Source organism: Crinia signifera, chromosome 6, assembly GCF_055691185.1.
Source record: "Crinia signifera chromosome 6, ASM5569118v1, whole genome shotgun sequence".
NCBI lineage: Eukaryota > Metazoa > Chordata > Amphibia > Anura > Myobatrachidae > Crinia > Crinia signifera.
Genome location: NC_139222.1, coordinates 287,073,655 through 287,093,808, shown reverse-complemented (window position 1 = coordinate 287,093,808; position 20,154 = coordinate 287,073,655). Strand labels below are relative to the sequence as shown.

The 20,154-nt window shown below is 49.4% G+C and overlaps 1 protein-coding gene across 1 annotated transcript in view; it reads right to left on the bottom strand.

The window, feature by feature from the left end:
* The window catches only part of CLCN1 (chloride voltage-gated channel 1), a 118,404-nt gene extending 99,717 nt beyond the window's left edge, over positions 1-18,687 (bottom strand). Inside the window, exons 1-6 of the mRNA XM_083150244.1 lie at positions 18,676-18,687; positions 17,119-17,251; positions 15,423-15,554; positions 13,865-13,993; positions 12,180-12,313; positions 3,754-3,831 (exon numbers count right to left, since the gene is read on the bottom strand). Coding sequence (XP_083006370.1) covers positions 3,754-3,831; positions 12,180-12,313; positions 13,865-13,993; positions 15,423-15,554; positions 17,119-17,251; positions 18,676-18,687 — 618 coding nt within the window. The remainder of the gene's footprint in view (positions 1-3,753; positions 3,832-12,179; positions 12,314-13,864; positions 13,994-15,422; positions 15,555-17,118; positions 17,252-18,675) is intronic.
* Positions 18,688-20,154: the final 1,467 nt, after the last annotated feature.

The following is a 20,154-nucleotide window of genomic DNA, read 5'->3' as shown; positions in this document are numbered from 1 at the left end:
AAAGTCGCCCAGTGTGTATGGGCCTTTAGCCTTTATTATATAGAACTAGGTGATTCATCGCGCCCTACGGGCGCTCTTCACACCGGCGTAAGGGGCTACGCCCCTTAATTTGTGAACATTTGTATTGTGAGAAATATGGTTAGAATTGTATGAAAGATGCCCTGTATTGCAGCTTCTGGCAGTGGGTGAGGGTCCAGCGTGGCAGCACAGGAGTACCGGACGGTGGCCCTGAGTCAGTGTCTCCTCCTACTGGGTGGGAGTTAGGGTGCATGAGAGCAGGAAGCTGGGATATGAGGCATGATAGGGGTATGTGGGCAACACAGCGTCAGCGATTACCCAGTGGTGGAAGTTACGGTTCAGGAGAGCAGGAAGCTGGGTAGTGATAGGGGTGTGTGGGCATACGGGGGACTAAAGAGGGTGGTGGACACTGTGCAGCTTCTGCCAGTGGGTGAGGGTCCAGCGTGGCAGCACAGAAATACAGGAGTCAGTGTCTCCTCCGACTGGGTGGGAGTTAGGGTGCATGAGAGCAGGAGGCTGGGCGGTAAAGCATGATAGGGGAATGTGGGCAACACAGGGTGAGCGGGTCTCCACTGGCGGAAGTTACGGGGCAGGAGAACAGGAGGCAGGGCAGTGTCCTCCCACATTGATGGCAAAAGTATTCAACATCGGCCATAAACCATCGATTATTTGAAAATCATTGATGGTCGATGGGCATCCCTAGAACTGGAGGAGGGTGGGGGACAGTATGCAGCTCCCGGCAGTGGGTGAGCGTCTCCTCCCACTGGGAGGGAGTGAGCGTGCATGAGAGCAGGAGGCTGTATAATAGTGGTATGTGGGCAAGACATTGATAAAAGTTGTGGCGCTGGTGCAGAGGGCAGTGGGGAAACCTGCAGTGCGGCAGCCAGGGCCGGATTTCCCACCTAGGGGCGGTACCTGCTTGTGGTGGTACAGGATCCCCCATTGTCACGGGGGTACGTGAAATGCGGGAGCGGGGGCCGCGGTGGTCCGCTGGGGGGTGGAATTGCCGGAAGGGGGTCTGCAAATTGCGGGAGGGGGGGTGGTGTGTGGGGATCCACGGTTAGCGGGAGGGGGCGGGGGTCCGCAAATCGTGGGCGGGGGCGCGGGGGGGCTTGAATCGTGGGAAGGGGGGTCCGCAAATTGCGGGAGGGGGGTTGTCGGGGTTAGTGAATTGCGGGAGGGGGGGTTGCGGAGGTCCGTGAATTGCGGGAGGGGCGCGTGGGGTGCCGTGAGTCAAGGGGGGGTGGTGCGGGGGTCCGTGAATCACGGGAGGGGTCATGAATCGCAGGAGGCGGGGGTCGTGGGGGGGCTGCGAATCGCAGGAGGGGGGGTTGCCGTTAATTGCATGAGGGGGGCGTGAATCAAGGGGGTGGTGCGGGGGTCTGTGAATCGCGGGAGGGGGCATGAATCGTGGGAGGGGGGGTTGTGGGGGGTTCCGAATCGCAGGAAGGGGGGTATGGGGGGGTGCCGTGAATTGCGTGAGGGGGGCATGAATCGCGGGAGGGGGGGGGGGTCCCCGAATGTGTGAATTACGGGGCGGTCGCAAATCGCGAGAGGTGCCGAGGGGGCCCGCAAATCGCGGGAGGGGGGCGCTACGGGGGGTTTCGTGAATCGCGGGAGGGGGGGTCGTGGGGGGTTGCGAATCGCAGGAAGGGGGGTGTGGGGGGTGCCGTGAATTGCGTGAGGGGGGCATGAATCGCGGGAGGTGGGGTCCCCAAATGTGTGAATTAGGGGGCGGTCGCAAATCGCGAGAAGTGCCGAGGGGGCCCGCAAATCGCGGGAGGGGGGCGCTACGGGGGGTTCCGTGAATCGCAGGAGGGGGCGGCGCGAATTGCGGGAGGGGGGTCGCAAATCACAGTAGGGGGGAAGGGTGGTGCCGTGAATCGCGGGAGGGGGGGTCGCGGTAGGCCCTTTTAATGCCGGGAGGGGGGGTCGCAGGGGTCCCGCGAATCGCGGGAGGGGAGGATGCAGGGGTCCTGCGAATCGCGGGAGGGGGCTCGCGGGAGGGAGGGGTCGCTGGGGTCCCGCGATTTGCGGGAGGGTCGCGGGGGTCCCGCGTTTCGCGGGAGGGGGTGGTCGCGGAGGTCCAGCGAATCGCGGGAGGGGGTGGTCGGGTCTGGGACGGATATTAGACAGCACTTACATCGACAGCCATTACATCGACACCATTAGTTCGACAGCTCAATAGGTCGACATGGTTTTAGGTCGACATACCATTAGGACGACATGTCATTATGTCGACAGCTCATTAGGTCGACAGCTCATTAGGTCGACAGCTCATTAGGTCGACATGTTTTTAGGTCGACACTGCCATTAGGTCGACAGAGTCTATGTCGACAGTCAAAAGGTCGACATGGGTTTTTTCACAGTTTTTTGGCCGAAATGTCGACACAGTCGACATGGACACAGTTTGAAGTGTACCGCAGCCGCTCGCTATGCTTCGGGCACGGTGCCTCGCTGCGCTCGGCACACTATTTTATTCTCCCACCACGCCCTAGTGGATAGTAGGGCATGAAATACCGCCTGTCGGCACATGTCGGCTCAATAAACAGTGAAAAAACCCATGTCGACCTTTTGACTGTCGACATAGACACTGTCGACCTAATGGCAGTGTTGACCTAAAAACATGTCGACCTAATGAGCTGTCGACCTAATGAGCTGTCGACCTAATGAGCTGTCGACATAATGACATGTCGACATAATGGTATGTCGACCTAAAACCATGTCGACCTATTGAGGTGTCGAACTAATGGTGTCGATGTAATGGCTGTCGATGTAAGTGCTGTCTAACAATAGTCCAGATACCGGGGTGGTCGCGGGGGTCCCGCGAATCGCGGGAGGGGGTTCGCGGGGGTCCCGCGAATCGCGGGAGGGGGGGTTCGCGGGGATCCCGCGAATCACGGGAGGGGGGTCGCGGGGGTCCTGGCAGAGGGTAGGGATGTGCAGGAGTAATGGTGGATGGTGGCTGTGGAGTAATGGTGGATGGTGGGCGTGTACTGTAGCCCTGGCTGGGCGGGGGGAGGTGATGTCAAGGGGGTGGAACGTCAGACACATGAAAGTGAAACTGTTTTACACAGGAACGTTCTCCACAGGGGTTGAGTGACAGATCTGGCTAAATATATAAGAGATTTCTACTCTGATTTATGATAACATATGAAAAGATCCAGGGCGGTTCCATTGTTATCACAATAATGCTTGTGTCGACCTTCCAACCCTGTCGACCGTAGCCATGTCAACCTAAGAGCTGTCGACCCAATGCTTGTCGAACTAAATGACTGTAGGTATCCCGACCTAATGACCGCATACCGCCTCCTCAGACACCTGTCCCCGTTCTCCTCACTCATTCCCAATCTACCACTAGGTGGCGCCACATTCCAAACATAATGTAAACTGCAGACAATGGATCATCTCAGCTTACACTGATAACTTGCACATAATAAAGATAAATATGATCTAAGTTTGCAAACTGGGTTTATTACAATGAAGAAGGATATAAAAGGGAACTCTGTATTATAATGTGGTTAGTCATCAGTTCAATTAATTCTAATTATTCTCCTGGCACACACAGGAGTCACAGCCAACTGGTGCCACCATCCAAGTGACACGCCAACGCAGGCAGCCCAAGCCAATGCAAGGCATTGTGGGTATTCAGTCATTGGCAGCCAAAAGGGCAAGAAGCCAATCACAGGGAGACAAGCAAAGGGCTGTACATCTCGGTTAGCTTCAGCTCCTTACCTCATAGACGTCGCAGAAGACGGACATGAAGTTGCTAAGGACGACGGCGCAGATGCTGGCGATATGCACGAATGGGCCCTGGAAGAGACACAGACAGAGACGTGTGAACACAGAGCAGAACCAGCTGGAAGAAAATCAGGAATCATATGCACAAGCTCTCCCTATATACATAGGAATCACATGCACAAGCTCTCCCTTTATACATAGGAATCACATGCACAAGCTCTCCCTTTATACATAGGAATCATATGCACAAGCTCTCCCTATACATAGGAATCACATACACAAGCTCTCCCTTTATACATAGGAATCATATGCACAAGCTCTCCCTTTATACATAGGAATCATATGCACAAGCTCTCCCTATATACATAGGAATCATATGCACAAGCTCTCCCTTTATACATAGGAATCATATGCACAAGCTCTCCCTTTATACATAGGAATCACATGCACAAGCTCTCCCTATATACATAGGAATCACATGCACAAGCTCTCCCTATATACATAGGAATCATATGCACAAGCTCTCCCTTTATACATAGGAATCATATGCACAAGCTCTCCCTTTATACATAGGAATCATATGCACAAGCTCTCCCTATACATAGGAATCACATGCACAAGCTCTCCCTTTATACACATGAATCATATGCACAAGCTCTCCCTATATACATAGGAATCATATGCACAAGCTCTCCCTATATACATAGGAATCATATGCACAAGCTCTCCCTTTATACATAGGAATCATATGCACAAGCTCTCCCTTTATACATAGGAATCATATGCACAAGCTCTCCCTATACATAGGAATCATATGCACAAGCTCTCCCTATACACAGGAATTATATGCACAAGCTCTCCCTATACATAGAAATCACATACACAAGCTCTCCCTTTATACATAGGATTTATATGCACAAGCTCTCCCTTTATACATAGGAATCACATGCACAAGCTCTCCCTATATACATAGGGATCATATGCACAAGCTCTCCCTTTATACACAGGAATCATATGCACAAGCTCTCCCTTTATACACAGGAATCACATGCACAAGCTCTCCCTTTATACATAGGAATCATATGCACAAGCTCTCCCTATACATAGGAATCACATGCACAAGCTCTCCCTTTATACATAGGAATCATATGCACAAGCTCTCCCTATATACATAGGAATCATATGCAAAAGCTCTCCCTTTATACATAGGAATCATATGCACAAGCTCTCCCTATATACATAGGAATCATATGCACAAGCTCTCCCTTTATACACAGGAATTATATGCACAAGCTCTCCCTATACATAGGAATCACATACACAAGCTCTCCCTTTATACATAGGAATCATATGCACAAGCTCTCCCTTTATACATAGGAATCACATGCACAAGCTCTCCCTATATACATAGGGATCATATGCACAAAATCTCTCCCTTTATACACAGGAATCACATGCACATGCTCTCCCTATATACATAGGAATCATATGCACAAGCTCTCCCTATATACTGTACATAGGAATCATATGCACAAGCTCTCCCTTTATACACAGGAATTATTTGCACAAGCTCTCCCTATACATAGGAATCACATACACAAGCTCTCCCTTTATACATAGGAATCATATGCACAAGCTCTCCCTTTATACATAGGAATCACATGCACAAGCTCTCCCTATATACATAGGGATCATATGCACAAGCTCTCCCTTTATACACAGGAATCATATGCACAAGCTCTCCCTTTATACACAGGAATCACATGCACATGCTCTCCCTATATACATAGGGATCATATGCACAAGCTCTCCCTTTATACATAGGAATCACATGCACAAGCTCTCCCTTTATACACAGGAATCATATGCACAAGCTCTCCCTTTATACACAGGAATCATATGCACAAGCTCTCCCTATACATAGGAATCATATGCACAAGCTCTCCCTATACATAGGAATCATATGTACAAGCTCTCCCTTTATACGTAGGAATCATATGCACAAGCTCTCCCTATACAGTATGTAGGAATCATATGCACAAGCTCTCCCTTTATACATAGGAATCATATGCACAAGCTCTCCCTATACATAGGAATCATATGCACAAGTTCTCCCTATACATAGGAATCATATGCACAAGCTCTCCCTTTATACATAGGAATCATATGCACAAGCTCTCCCTTTATACGTAGGAATCATATGCACAAGCTCTCCCTTTATACACAGGAATCATATGCACAAGCTCTCCCTATACATAGGAATCATATGCACAAGCTCTCCCTATACATAGGAATCATATGTACAAGCTCTCCCTTTATACGTAGGAATCATATGCACAAGCTCTCCCTATACAGTATGTAGGAATCATATGCACAAGCTCTCCCTTTATACATAGGAATCATATGCACAAGCTCTCCCTATACATAGGAATCATATGCACAAGCTCTCCCTATATACATAGGAATCATATGCACAAGCTCTTCCTTTATACATAGGAATCATATGCACAAGCTCTCCCTTTATACATAGGAATCACATGCACAAGCTCTCCCTTTATACACAGGAATCCTATGCACAAGCTCTCCCTATATACATAGGAATCATATGCACAAGCTCTCCCTATATACATAGGAATCATATGCACAAGCTCTCCCTTTATACACAGGAATCATATGCACAAGCTCTCCCTTTATACACAGGAATCATATGCACAAGCTCTCCCTATATACATAGGAATCATAAGCACAAGCTCTCCCTATATACATAGGAATCATATGCACAAGCTCTCCCTATATACATAGGAATCATATGCACAAGCTCTCCCTTTATACACAGGAATCATATGCACAAGCTCTCCCTTTATACATAGGAATCATATGCACAAGCTCTCCCTATACATAGGAATCATATGCACAAGCTCTCCCTTTATACATAGGAATCATATGCACAAGCTCTCCCTATACATAGGAATCATATGTACAAGCTCTCCCTTTATACACAGGAATCATATGCACAAGCTCTCCCTATACATAGCAATCACATGAACAAGCTCTCCCTTTATACGTAGGAATCATATGTACAAGCTCTCCCTTTATACACAGGAATCATATGCACAAGCTCTCCCTATACACAGGAATCATATGCACAAGCTCTCCCTTTATACATAGGAATCACATGCACAAGCTCTCCCTATACATAGGAATCATATGCACAAGCTCACCCTATTTACAAAGGAATCACATGCACAAGCTCTCCCTATATACATAGGAATCATATGCACAAGCTCTCCCTATACATAGGAATCATATGCACAAGCTCTCCCTATACATAGGAATCACATGCACAAGCTCTCCCTTTATACACAGGAATCATATGCACAAGCTCTCCCTTTATACACAGGAATCATATGCACAAGCTCTCCCTATATACATAGGAATCATATGCACAAGCTCTCCCTATATACATAGGAATCACATGCACAAGCTCTCCCTATATACATAGGAATCATATGCACAAGCTCTCCCTATACATAGGAATCATATGCACAAGCTCTCCCTATATACATAGGAATCATATGCACAAGCTCTCCCTATACATAGGAATCACATGCACAAGCTCTCCCTATCTGTAGGAATCATATGCACAAGCTCTCACTTTATACACAGGAATCATATGCACAAGCTCTCCCTTTATACATAGGAATCACATGCACAAGCTCTCCCTTTATACATAGGAATCACATGCACAAGCTCTCCCTATATACATAGGAATCACATGCACAAGCTCTCCCTTTATAGGTAGGACATACTTGCCTACCTGACCCTCTCCATGCTCTGTTCCTGGGCTTCCCTGGTAATGTATGATTGCCAGCACCTGTGGTGACACCTTTCTTATCAGTTACCTAGCTCCCCACAGGTGCTGGCAATCATACATTATCCATACCTCCCAGCATGCCCCTCTCCAGGAGGACACAATGCTCTGTTCCTGGGCTTCCCTGGTAATGTATGATTGCCAGCACCTGTGGTGACACCTTTCTTATCAGTTACCTAGCTCCCCACAGGTGCTGGCAATCATACATTATCCATACCTCCCAGCATGCCCCTCTCCAGGAGGACACAATGCTCTGTTCCTGGGCTTCCCTGGTAATGTATGATTGCCAGCACCTGTGGTGACACCTTTCTTATCAGTTACCTAGCTCCCCACAGGTGCTGGCAATCCTACATTATCCATACCTCCCAGCATGCCCCTCTCCAGGAGGACACAATGCTCTGCTCCTGGGCTTCCCTGGTAATGTATGATTGCCAGCACCTGTGGTGACACCTGTCTTATCAGTTACCTAGCTCCCCACAGGTGCTGGCAATCATACATTATCCATACCTCCCAGCATGCCCCTCTCCAGGAGGACACAATGCTCTGTTCCTGGGCTTCCCTGGTAATGTATGATTGCCAGCACCTGTGGTGACACCTTTCTTATCAGTTACCTAGCTCCCCACAGGTGCTGGCAATCATACATTATCCATACCTCCCAGCATGTCCCTCTCCAGGAGGACACAGTGCTCTGTTCCTGGGCTTCCCTGATAATGTATGATTGCCAGCACCTGTGGTGACACCTTTCTTATCTATTACCTAGCACCCCACAGGTGCTGGCAATCATACATTATCCATACCTCCCAGCATGCCCCTCTCCAGGAGGACACAATGCTCTGTCCCTGGGCTTCCCTGGTAATGTATGATTGGCATCACCTGTGGTGACACCTTTCTTATCTATTACCTAGCTCCCCACAGGTGCTGGCAATCATACATTACCAGGGAAGTCCAGAAACAGAGCATTAGCTTCCGCATGGAGAGGGTCAGTTAGGCAAGTATTGTCCAAGGACCTCTAATCCCCCCTCAGCTGCAAGTCCTCCTAGGGAGGCCTCATAGTCCCATACCTCCCAACATGACCCTCTCCAGGAGGAACACATTGCTCTATTCCTGGACTTCCCTCTTAATGTATGATTACCATCACCTGTTTTGAGCAGGTTCATTGCTAAGAAAGGTGTCACCACAGGTTAGAGTAATCATTACTTAAGAGGGAAGTCCAGGAACAGAGCATGGTGTCCCTCCTGGAGAGGGTCATGTTGGGAGGTATGGGATTCTGACCTCGTGCAAGACTCTTGTAGGGTCCCACATCACCCATTTTTGACAGGAGCATGCGCAAAACATTTTATATAGTTTTGTACCCCAGTCGTTCAGGACCAGTGTGGCATAACAATAGCCCCGCAGACCCCGCGGCGGCAGGGAGGCGCTGAGTAAAGTGTGGGTGCCGGGGGTCTGCGGGGGCTCTCGTTCCACTGCTGCCTGCCTTACCCCCGTTGCAGCTTGCCGCTGCTGTTGCCACCTCTGTAGCCGGGACACGCAGATCTATTTGTCTGCGGTCCCGGCCCTTCTCCTGGCTCGGCTCCTGTCCTGCTGCTACTAAAATCTCCCTCACAAAATGTCCGCTCCCTTACAGCAGAGCCTCTTTTTGGGAGGGAGATTTTAATAGCAGCAGGACAGGAGCCGAGCCAGGAGAAGGGCCGGGACTGCAGAGATCTGCATGTCCCTGCTACAAAGGCAGCAGCGGTAAGCGGCAACGGGGGTAATATGGCCGATATGGCCCAAAACGAGCCAATTTAGATACAAGCCGTGTTTTGGGCCATTTCGCTACCCTTTTGATGCGATCTCGATTCGATGCGCGGCCCCGTGGGTCGGTCGGTCTTTTCTGAGATCCTACCTGCTGCAGTTAGGATCTCAGAAATGACCATTGTAGTGGGTGGGAGTCACGATCGGGGCATTTTTGCGGCGGGTCAGCGCTGCCGTCAGCTCGTGAGCGGGTCATATGTTCCTGTGACGACCCGCTCACGAGCACCATCGTCCTGGTGTGTACCGGGCATTAGGCAGGGGGGTAACTTTTTTCTTTACCTTGAGAACACCTGGAGCAGGCCCACTACCCCTACCGCTGCCCCCAGACCTATTCCTCATGGTGTGCATAGAGGTGTTGGAGGAAAGCACCAGGGACAGTCTACGTAACAAGTACAACACTTCCCAAGCACATTAATGTGCTCCCCAATTTCTCACACACACCTGTACTGCTGAGACCAGGACTCGCGTACATTCCACCCTTTCATCAGTCCCTTGCAGAGGTGTTTTTATCATGTCCTATTATTCCTGTAATGTGTACCCCACTGACCGCACACCCTGCCAGCAGTGATGTACGCAGTGCACCCCAGCTGGTTGCCTCAGATGGTTCCCCTGCGGGCAGGATATACTTCATGTGGATGTGTCCATACACTGTATATCACACTGTATACACAAGCACAAGCCTTTTCATATCTGAATTGTGTCCCTGTATTGCTCACCTCCCACAGTGTCACCTTCATAGTGTGCCCAACTGGCTGCCACATCTGGTGCACTTGTGGTACAAGGACCTGACTGTCTTATTGGAACCCTACTCTACACTGCAATCACCCCAATTTGTGTCATTTCCTCTAGTGGTAACCTATTCCACCCAGGGTAATCCATGCAGTGCGCCCAAGATGGCTGCCTCACTTGGTACCTTGTTAGGGTTTAATGCACAACCCATGGAACCAACGCTACATTGTGGCTGCTGTGCTCGCAAGGCTTTCTCTTATGTCTGTGTGACTTATCTATTGCTGCACCCCCCCCCCATCCGATGTATTATGTGTATTGTTCTGAACGAAAGGGCCCTATATAAATAAAGATTATAAGAAACTGAACATAAATAAATAAAACTTACTAACTTACATGAAAACTGTCCCGTTGTGCCCCATCTCACCCGCTCCCCCCTCAGCAATGCCCTCTCAGTGCAGCAATGATGCCACCTCGTTACGTTATTTACAGAATAGGATTTCACTGAGCGCGGACTCTGCTGGGGAATCCCGTCTGACTCAGACTCATCTGCTGATCTATTATAACCATCACGACTTATCAAGTAACTCATCTTCCGAACAGTAAATTATTTTTAGACGCAATTATGGTGAAAACGAAATGAGGAGCCCGAGGGTCGCGTGTTTGCGCAGATTTCATCTGATCCCTTCTCATAATCTCTGGTATCGTATTACCCCCAATTAATGTGATATATTATGATTCCCTGGCCGCATGTTTCTGCCGTGTTGCGAGCAGCTCTGATTCAGTGAATGGGGCCCCTGTACATGGCTGGGCCTGGGCTGGGACCCAGAATAATTATCATGGTTGCACTACGCATGCGCCCATTTATATTAGCTCCCGCGCACACTGCGCCAGACCGCGGGGCTACCTAGATGGTCAATTATCGGAGGTTCTGCGACCGTCGCTGATGTTTGAACGCAGTTGACGTGATCAACTGGGATGTGGACATGATAGGAGACACAGAGTGCCAGTACTCTGTGCCTGCTGTGCCCATCTTGGCATGGCACCCAGCTGCACTGGCATTATAGAAAGCATGGGGGAAATATTAGACATCAGGCATTGTTGTATGTGACTCCACGTATTCTCTCTGTTATGAATGACAAGCCTGCCGTGCATTCTGCATTGATGTAGATTGTGGGGCGGATTCAATTTGTCGCATTCATGTATCGCGGGATAATTGAAGCAGTTGTGCGTTTTTGTCCAGGTATTTACCCAGGTTTCCGTATGATTTCACCACATTCAAAATACTGACACAGTCAAAATGCCGACTTGGCATGTCAAAAAAGTTGAAATGTGTTGTTGTTTTTGGTGTCGACACCAACTCTTTGGCCATTTGGATTGTGATGCAAGAACAAGTCGGTTTCAAAGAAAAAAAATCACAAAACTCGTGTTGACTTTTTTTTTTGACATGACAACATGAGTTTTATGATTTTTTTTAAATGTCGGCATTTTGACCATGTCAGCATAACGAATGTCAGTATCTTGACCATCAGTACTAACTGCACCCCTTAACCCACTGGTCTGGGAACTATCCCCGATTCTCTGAGGGTGATTCAGATCCGCTCGCTGTGAGCGGAATTCGCTCCCCCATCTTTTGTTTGGGGATTGCACATACGCGACTTAGAACATCCAATGATTGCTCTCCCGTGTGACCGCAAGCGAGGGCACGTGTGTGTGAAAGCATCCGCTTGCTTGCTAGTGGGGGGATTTGGGCGGCGGGGGGGCATGTGTTTGGGGGGCACGTTTACCTGCTTGCTAAACAGCAAATATATGCAGCCGAATCAGGCCCTATCTTTATTTAATGGCCAAGCAAAAAGGGTCTTCAATTGAATAGCGCCAGACATTAAAGCCAGAGGCTCCCCCCCCCCCCCCCCATTATCACCAGATGGAAATCACCGCATCGCATCTAACTGAATTCCTCCCAATACATCCGATGTTTATCTGACTTCTTGCTGGATTTGTTCTCGGGGTCTCCGCTGCTGCCTCTCACCTCTTTCCCCAGCGGCATCCCACTCCCCAGAGACGCCGTCAGTCCGATCACTTTGGCTATGAACGCTTTGAGAGTCAGATATTCCTTCAGCACCACCCCTCGGAGAATGACTTTCAGCTCCGGAATGCCAGAACCTCGGAAAACAAACATGACGATATTAAAACCTCTGGAGACGGGGTCACCATCTGCGAGCACGGCAGGGACCAATCGGGTTAGCTAAATATATATATACATACATTAAGAATAAATAGCAATATTTCATTCTGACAGCTGGGACTTGGCCTGGTCATGGATCACCAATAACATGAAAGGGGTATGGGTCACCTGACTTACGCCTCTCGCCGCTTCATCTGAGAAATCGGGGTGCTCTCTGGGTGGAACAGAAATCCTGTTATTACTGCGTCCAGTTTATGACTTTTTGATCCCTCTCCTAAGATGCAATTTTGATTTTCCCAGACAATTAATTTATCACTTTTTATTGTGGGCAATAACAAAGGATGAGTCCCCCCAATGTATCAAGGTGAATTCAAATGCAAAAAATGGATCTTCAACAACAGGCAAAAAGTCTAAAATGGTCTCACGAAAACCATCTATAGCAAAAATGCGTAATGGTTCGGGGCGTATTCCAATAGCCGCGTCAGGTGATGTAATTAGTGGCATTATCCCGTTTCCTCACTGATGCACCCGGATGTGACAAATAATAAATGGATATATTAAATGATTATCTTAGATTTGGTAGTGAAGTAAAAAGTGGGTGAGGACTTGGAGTAGGGAACCTGTGACCCTCCAGCTGCTGTGAAACTACACATCCCAGCATGCCCTGCCACAGTTGTAGCATGCCCTAGGTCACACAAGGGCACTGGTGGAGTAAGACGGATGAGCCCACACTTAGCTGGGTAGGTGACTCACTCTGCGGTTGTGTCAGCTGTAAATGTAGCATCCAGGAGCTGGCTCCAGTTACCCTGGCTGCCCACACGCAGTTCCACGAAGTACACCCATCGCTGAGACCCCTCAGCTGCTATGTCGTTATAAGTCTCTGGCATCAGGAGATGCCCAAAGACAGAAGCCGCCTGCGCTCAGGAACAGCTCGATGAGAGATTTACCTCATGATACTGGGCCTGATTCAGGCGCAGTTGTTCCAGCCATTGCCATATGCTGTTGCACTTATGTGCTAATATGTGCAAGATGAGAATTCTGTTGAAGATGGTATGTTGCTATAGGCAACCAAATGTGATGCAATTTAAAAATGTAGCGATTGCATTTAGCCCCCCTGGCTGCACAGCCAAACTGCAAAACCATACTCAGGGTGGCCATGTTTTGGGTTGCAGCTGCTGCGTATGATTTCATGCTGCCGCTGCGCCCTTAAACATGATGGACACTTCTCCATTATCCAGACCACGCCCCCCTCAAAGCCATTTCGCTGCCCCAAAAACGCCTCATAGCTGCCCTCACCATTATTTACAATGCGATCACAGTTTAAGGGGATGCGCAGGTGCGCTGGATCATGCGCAGATTGCGCATAAATTAGCAATTAGCGATTGGTAATGTGGGTATGTTACTGAATTAGACCCTATAGCTGCTTGGAACGCACCTGAATGAGGCCCGCTGTGACGGACAGGCACATATAATATAAGGAGACAGGGCAGATACCAGCAGACAGGAAGGCAGTGGTGATGGCTACTTACCAATGGCCTGAGGGGACACTAAGTGGCAGAAGACGGCAGCAAACAGTATGAGGACGAGGGGATACGTCACCCAGGCCAGATACTGGAACCAGACATTGGGGGACACGCCCTGGTACATCCACTTGTAAGCTGGGAGAGAGAAAGGGACACCTACAGTAGGAGCCAGGGCTCACCATTACATACTACATCATCATTATTATTATTATCTATGTGTTAATAGTGTAAAGGTGACATATTTATATGATGCCTTTGGGCAGTATTCAATGAGAAAAATTCACCGTGTTTTATGGCGAGTTTGTGCTGTTCTCGCGTTGGACGGAGAATTTTGGTCTCAAAAAGCGAACAACCCTATTCAACGTGTACTTCTAGCCGTCTTTCTGAGTGATTTTCGCCGTGTCTCTCCGTGTAGCAATTCTCCAACTTTTCATGGAGAAGTGGAATGTGAACTTTTAAAATAAAAGTTTTTTTGTTTTAATTTTGGTGTAAAAAAATCAGGAATTTTATTCTGTGAAGGGGCATGCTATTTTTATTCATGTGCTTATAGCACATGAATATATATTTAATTTAAATTTTTTTCTTTTTTTTTTTACACAGAGCTGCCAGCAGGGGGCCAGGAGCCGAGCCGCTCATTAGATATTCATTTATTCACTGCATCCGATCATTACATATGCACGATCGGGTGTAGTGAATACCCGGTCCCCTCTTGGCTCTCCCGGGGGGCAGCCTGTGCTGCCTGGCTCCCGGGGAGACCACCTCCCCCCCACATACGTTCTGGGGCAGGCAGGGAGACTTCCATCTCCCTGCCTGCTGCTGTCCTCAGGCTCCCTGCAGCGGACGCTCGTCAACGAGCCCCTCCGACATTGAATACTGGGAGAGCGAGTGGCAGCCAGCCCTCTGGAACACAGCTAGTGTGCAGCGAATCCTAAACAGGATTCGCTGCACACGGCGATATTTTACATTGAATACTGCCCTTTGTCTGAGCACCTGACCAAATGTAAGCTCTTGGTCCGCAGATGTGCAGCATTATATTGGTGTTGAGATTTGTTGCAAAACTTCTGCCAGCCAATCACAATGCATCACTGTCTCTCTGCATGCTTTCCTGCAGTGCATGGCTGTCAGAACTCTGATTGGTGGATAGCTCCAGGCCATCAACCAATCGGCATAGTGCCAGCCATCCACTGACTGGCTGCAGGCTGGGAGGGGGGGGGGGGGGGGGGGTTAGAGAATGCTGCACTCTGATTGGTTGATAGCTTCATCCATCCATCAATCAGCATAGAGCCAGCCATACACTGTCTGGCTGCAGGCTTGGAGGGAAGTAGAGAATGCTGCACTCTGATTGGTGTATAGCTCCTGCCATCCCCCATTCAGCATGCTGACAGCCACTGGCTGTCTATTGGCTGCAGGCTGAGAGGGAGGGAACGCGGCACTATGATTGTGTGACCACCCCCTGCTCCTGCTCGGAGGCAATTCGCCCCACGGTTACCAGTGTTCCTCTCTGCATGCAGATTGTCCCTCCCTGGCACACGGACTAGGCACAGTAAGCAGTAAGAGGAGTTACCCTGTAAACTCTTGGCGCTGGCGTAATCCATGCTCCAGCTGACCAGCGCCATGACCAGACCGAGCAGGACAAGGAAGATCCAGTCTTCTCCCAACTTTTTGATGAAATATTTCTTCACTCGCTGTACACAGGCTGCAAGACAACACACAGGGATGAGGCCCAAAAGCCCAGCGAGACATCAAAACATTGCGATCCCTATCAGGCGACGGGAGAGTGTCAGTGCTTGGGCCTATCATGATGAAGTACAGGGGTCCCGCTAGATCGCACCCAGAACGTTCCAGTGTTTACATTCTGTGGCGCGGTTCGTGGGTCGGGAATACTAAAAATAATAAGTTCTGGTTATTGGACAAAAGTTACTATAACTCTCAGTAATTTGTCATGGATAACTGGAGATATTCAGGGAAGTTCTGTGTTTCACAAACATAAACGTATTTCTATAACTTGTTCGTGACATTTTCCCTTCAAATAAATGCATATGTGACATTGGGCCAGATGCACTAAGATTCAAAAGTGATAAAATGGAGAGTGATAAGCAGCCAGCCAATCAGCTCCTACCTGCCGTGTTGCAGGCTGGGTTTGAAAAATGACAGCTGGGAGCTGATTGGCTGATTGTTTATCACTCTCCTTTTTATCACTTTTGAAGCATAGTGCATCTGGCCCATTGTCTCAGACCAGTTTCCCAACCCTGTGTGTGCCAATAAAATGGTGTTTTATGCTAAGCATGTGGCCACACCCCCTGCCTGCCACTGCCACGCCTCCCAGCCTGCCACTGTCACGCCCCCCAGCCTGCCACTGTCACGCCCCCCCAGCCTGCCACTGCCAAGACCCCCACCCTGCCCTGCCACGCCCCCCAGCCTGCCACTGTCACACCCTTAGCCTGCCGCTCACGCCCCCAACCCTGCCACTGTCACACCCAACCCTGCCACTGTCAAGCCCCCAGCCTGCCACTGCCATTCCCCCCACCCTGCCCTGCCACGCCCCCATCCCCACTCACAATCTGTCAGCAGGTAGGCACATTTTTCAAAAGGATTTTAAAAAAATATTATTATTGTTATTATTATATTTTACCCACAAAATGACAGGACTGTTTCAGAACCCTAATACGGGGCCCTAGACAATATACTGTTGGCAGCTTACCGAGCACCAGAGATGCCGCCCGCGCAAATGCCCGCCCCCTACAGCAGTCCGCACATCCCCGTCTTGACAGACCTATATATGCGCCGTCCAGTCCACGTTCGCATTGGTGATGCCCAGCATTTTCCTGGGCACACCCATCATTTTTGTGGGAATGCCCAGGAAATGCTGGGCATCTGCATGCGCCAGCCCGCTCTCCGCCTTGGCTATTATGCAAGTCGCCGAGGGCGTGCGCACAGCAGCCCAGTACATGCGCAGTGCAAACATCGGTTCCCGGTGCGAACATGCCGGGGACCGAACAGACTAGAATGACCCACAAAGCACCTTTTAGCCCTGGTACAACCATGTTCAGAGATTGCACATGCACGCACAGACAGTATTCACCCTGCATGCAAAAATATTAATCTATTTGCAACCATTGTATTAGGACATGATTTACTTGCTTTTTGTGTTCCCACCTCAGAATCAGCCCCTCTAGGCAGCGGCCATGGCTGCCTCATGGGCAATCCAGCTGTGAGTGGGACAGTAGCTGTGACTATTGCTGTGGTCAGTGGTTCCTCACCGTGGCACTTGGAGTAACACTGTTTCTGGACGTCGGGGGGTTTGGTCTCATTCACTCTCTGCTTCTCCTGCAGTAATCTGGCAGCTTCTTTGCGGGCAAAATGCGACAGTTCCTCGGTGTAGTGGCCATAGGTCTGTAATGAGGACACAAGACACTAGATGACCAGCGTTCCAAAAACATTTACTTACTATCATTTGTATTCAAACCCAGCCACTGTCATCATAGACAAAGTACCAGCCAATCAGCTCTTAACTTTGATAATTCAAATCCAGCCTGTAACATGGCAGTTAGGAGCTGTTTGGCAGGCACTTTGGCCCTTATTCTGATTGAGTCGCAGTAGCGCATGCAGGGGGGGGTTTCCGAGTACCCAGAAACCCCCCCAGGAATATAAGGGCCACTGTCTGAAAGCTGAGGGTCACCTCTTTCCAAGAGTACAAGAATTTTTAAAATCGGACCTTGGGAACCGGAGATATCTGACTTCAAAGCAGTGGTCCCCATCCAAGCCTGTTAATTGCTGTTCCCAGTCAGATATTTCAGGTTCTGTCTGACGTAGAGTTTTTCTGAGGATATATTCCAAAATCTGTGACTCTCCCCCTTTGAATGACACTAGAAACTTGTCTCTACTGTTCACAGAACCAGAGATATCAGCCTTCAAGCAGCTGGTTACTGCTCTAGCTCCACACACCTGGTATGTTATTTATATGCTCGTTGGCAGATTGCTCTGCCTCCTGAACTCTGATCCCCTAGTCCCCAATACCATTTGGTAGATGGGATTCTCTAGTTTTTAATTCCATTAAAATCTAAGAAATCTATTTCCGGGAACTGGAGATATCTGCAGTCAAGCAAGTTGTCCTCCCACCAGAAAATTCTGAATAATAAGCCCACTCCACTATACACCCCTCCTCTGCGTATTAAACATCCTCTACCACCCCGGAAGCTATGTATCAGGGCCCCTTCATTTAGCCCAATGCCCCCTTCTCCCACCTCATCTCCCAACATCTGTGCAGTAAAGGGGTAATTAGTGGATATTACTGATCCAGGCCCTATATGCTGAGCGGTTGATATAATACCCCCTACCACCCGCGGGACATCAAAACATATACTGGGTCACCTAAGTGTCCATCTCCGTACTTTGCTCCGCACCTCTGGAAACCCCTTCTGAAAATCCTGCGTTTGCCCCTGAGTCGGATGGCTCCGAATGTGGATGGACGGCCGATGGTTGGTGTTTGCGCATGTGCAGAGGCATATCTGCGCATGTGCGAACGCCTAACATGTACGAGCATGGCGTGAGGTCTGTACAGAAAACGATCGGTTGGAACAATCCGAGCAGGGGGTGGAGAGGGGCATGAAGGGCTGTTTGGGCTCATTACCATATGCGTACGCCCCGTGTTTCATGGGTGTTCCCATTAAAGCGCTGGGCGTATGTATGGTAATCTGGCCGTGACGCACGTGTGGGGGGCGGACATATGACATAGCCGGATGCCAGCTGCCCGTCCATATACCTGCTTTCATACGGAGAAATGTCTGAGTGGTCTGGAGCACTCGCAGCTGTCTGACCGCTCGGTCCATCCTTCGATGGGTGGTGACCATCGGAGGATGGGGGAGGTTCCCACAGATGGGGGAGTTGTGCACATGAAACATCCACTCGTGGTCCATTCGCTCTGCGTCTTACCGCATTCGGATGGTGTGAGCGATCCGTACGGTAGGCGCGGCTAAGAACACTCGGTGGCCATCCGAAATACGCATCCGTCCGATTCAACTAGAATAAGGGCCATTATCTCGGTCCACTTAATGCCTCTCCTAGGCTTAGTACATCTGCCCCTTTATGTATTGTGTAGACTGAGAACACAGCTCCCAGTAACACAGCTCCCAGTAACACAGCTCCCAGTAAGATAACTCCCAGTAACACAGCTCCCAGTAAGACAGTTCCCAGTAACACAGCTCCCAGTAAGATAACTCCCAGTAACACAGCTCCCAGTAACACAGCTCCCAGTAACACAGCTCCCAGTAAGATAACTCCCAGTAACACAGCTCCCAGTAACACAGCTCCCAGTAAGACAGTTCCCAGTAACACAGCTCCCAGTAAGATAACTCCCAGTAACACAGCTCCCAGTAAGATAACTCCCAGTAACACAGCTCCCAGTAAGATAACTCCCAGTAACACAGCTCCCAGTAGGATAACTCCCAGTAACACAGCTCCCAGTAAGATAACTCCCAGTAACACAGCTCCCAGTAAGATAACTCCCAGTAACACAGCTCCCAGTAAGATAGCTCCCAGTAACACAGCTCCCAGTAACACAGCTCCCAGTAAGACAACTCCCAGTAAGATAACTCCAAGTAACACAGCTCCCAGTAAGATAACTCCCAGTAACACAGCTCCCAGTAAGATAACTCCCAGTAAGATAACTCCCAGTAACACAGCTCCCAGTAAGACAACTCCCAGTAAGATAACTCCCAGTAACACAGCTCCCAGTAAGATAACTCCCAGTAACACAGCTCCCAGTAAGATAACTCCCAGTAACACAGCTCCCAGTAACACAGCTCCCAGTAAGACAGTTCCCAGTAACACAGCTCCCAGTAAGATAACTCCCAGTAACACAGCTCCCAGTAAGATAACTCCCAGTAACACAGCTCCCAGTAACACAGCTCCCAGTAAGACAGTTCCCAGTAACACAGCTCCCAGTAAGATAACTCCCAGTAACACAGCTCCCAGTAACACAGCTCCCAGTAAGACAGTTCCCAGTAACACAGCTCCCAGTAAGATAACTCCCAGTAACACAGCTCCCAGTAACACAGCTCCCAGCAAGATAACTCCCAGTAACACAGCTCCCAGTAACACAGCTCCCAGTAAGACAACTCCCAGTAACACAGCTCCCAGTAAGATAACTCCCAGTAACACATCTCCCAGTAAGATAACTCCCAGTTACACAGTTCCCAGTAACACAGCTCCCAGTAAGACAGCTCCCAGTAACACAGCTCCCAGTAAGACAACTCCCAGTAACACAGCTCCCAGTAAGATAACTCCCAGTAACACAG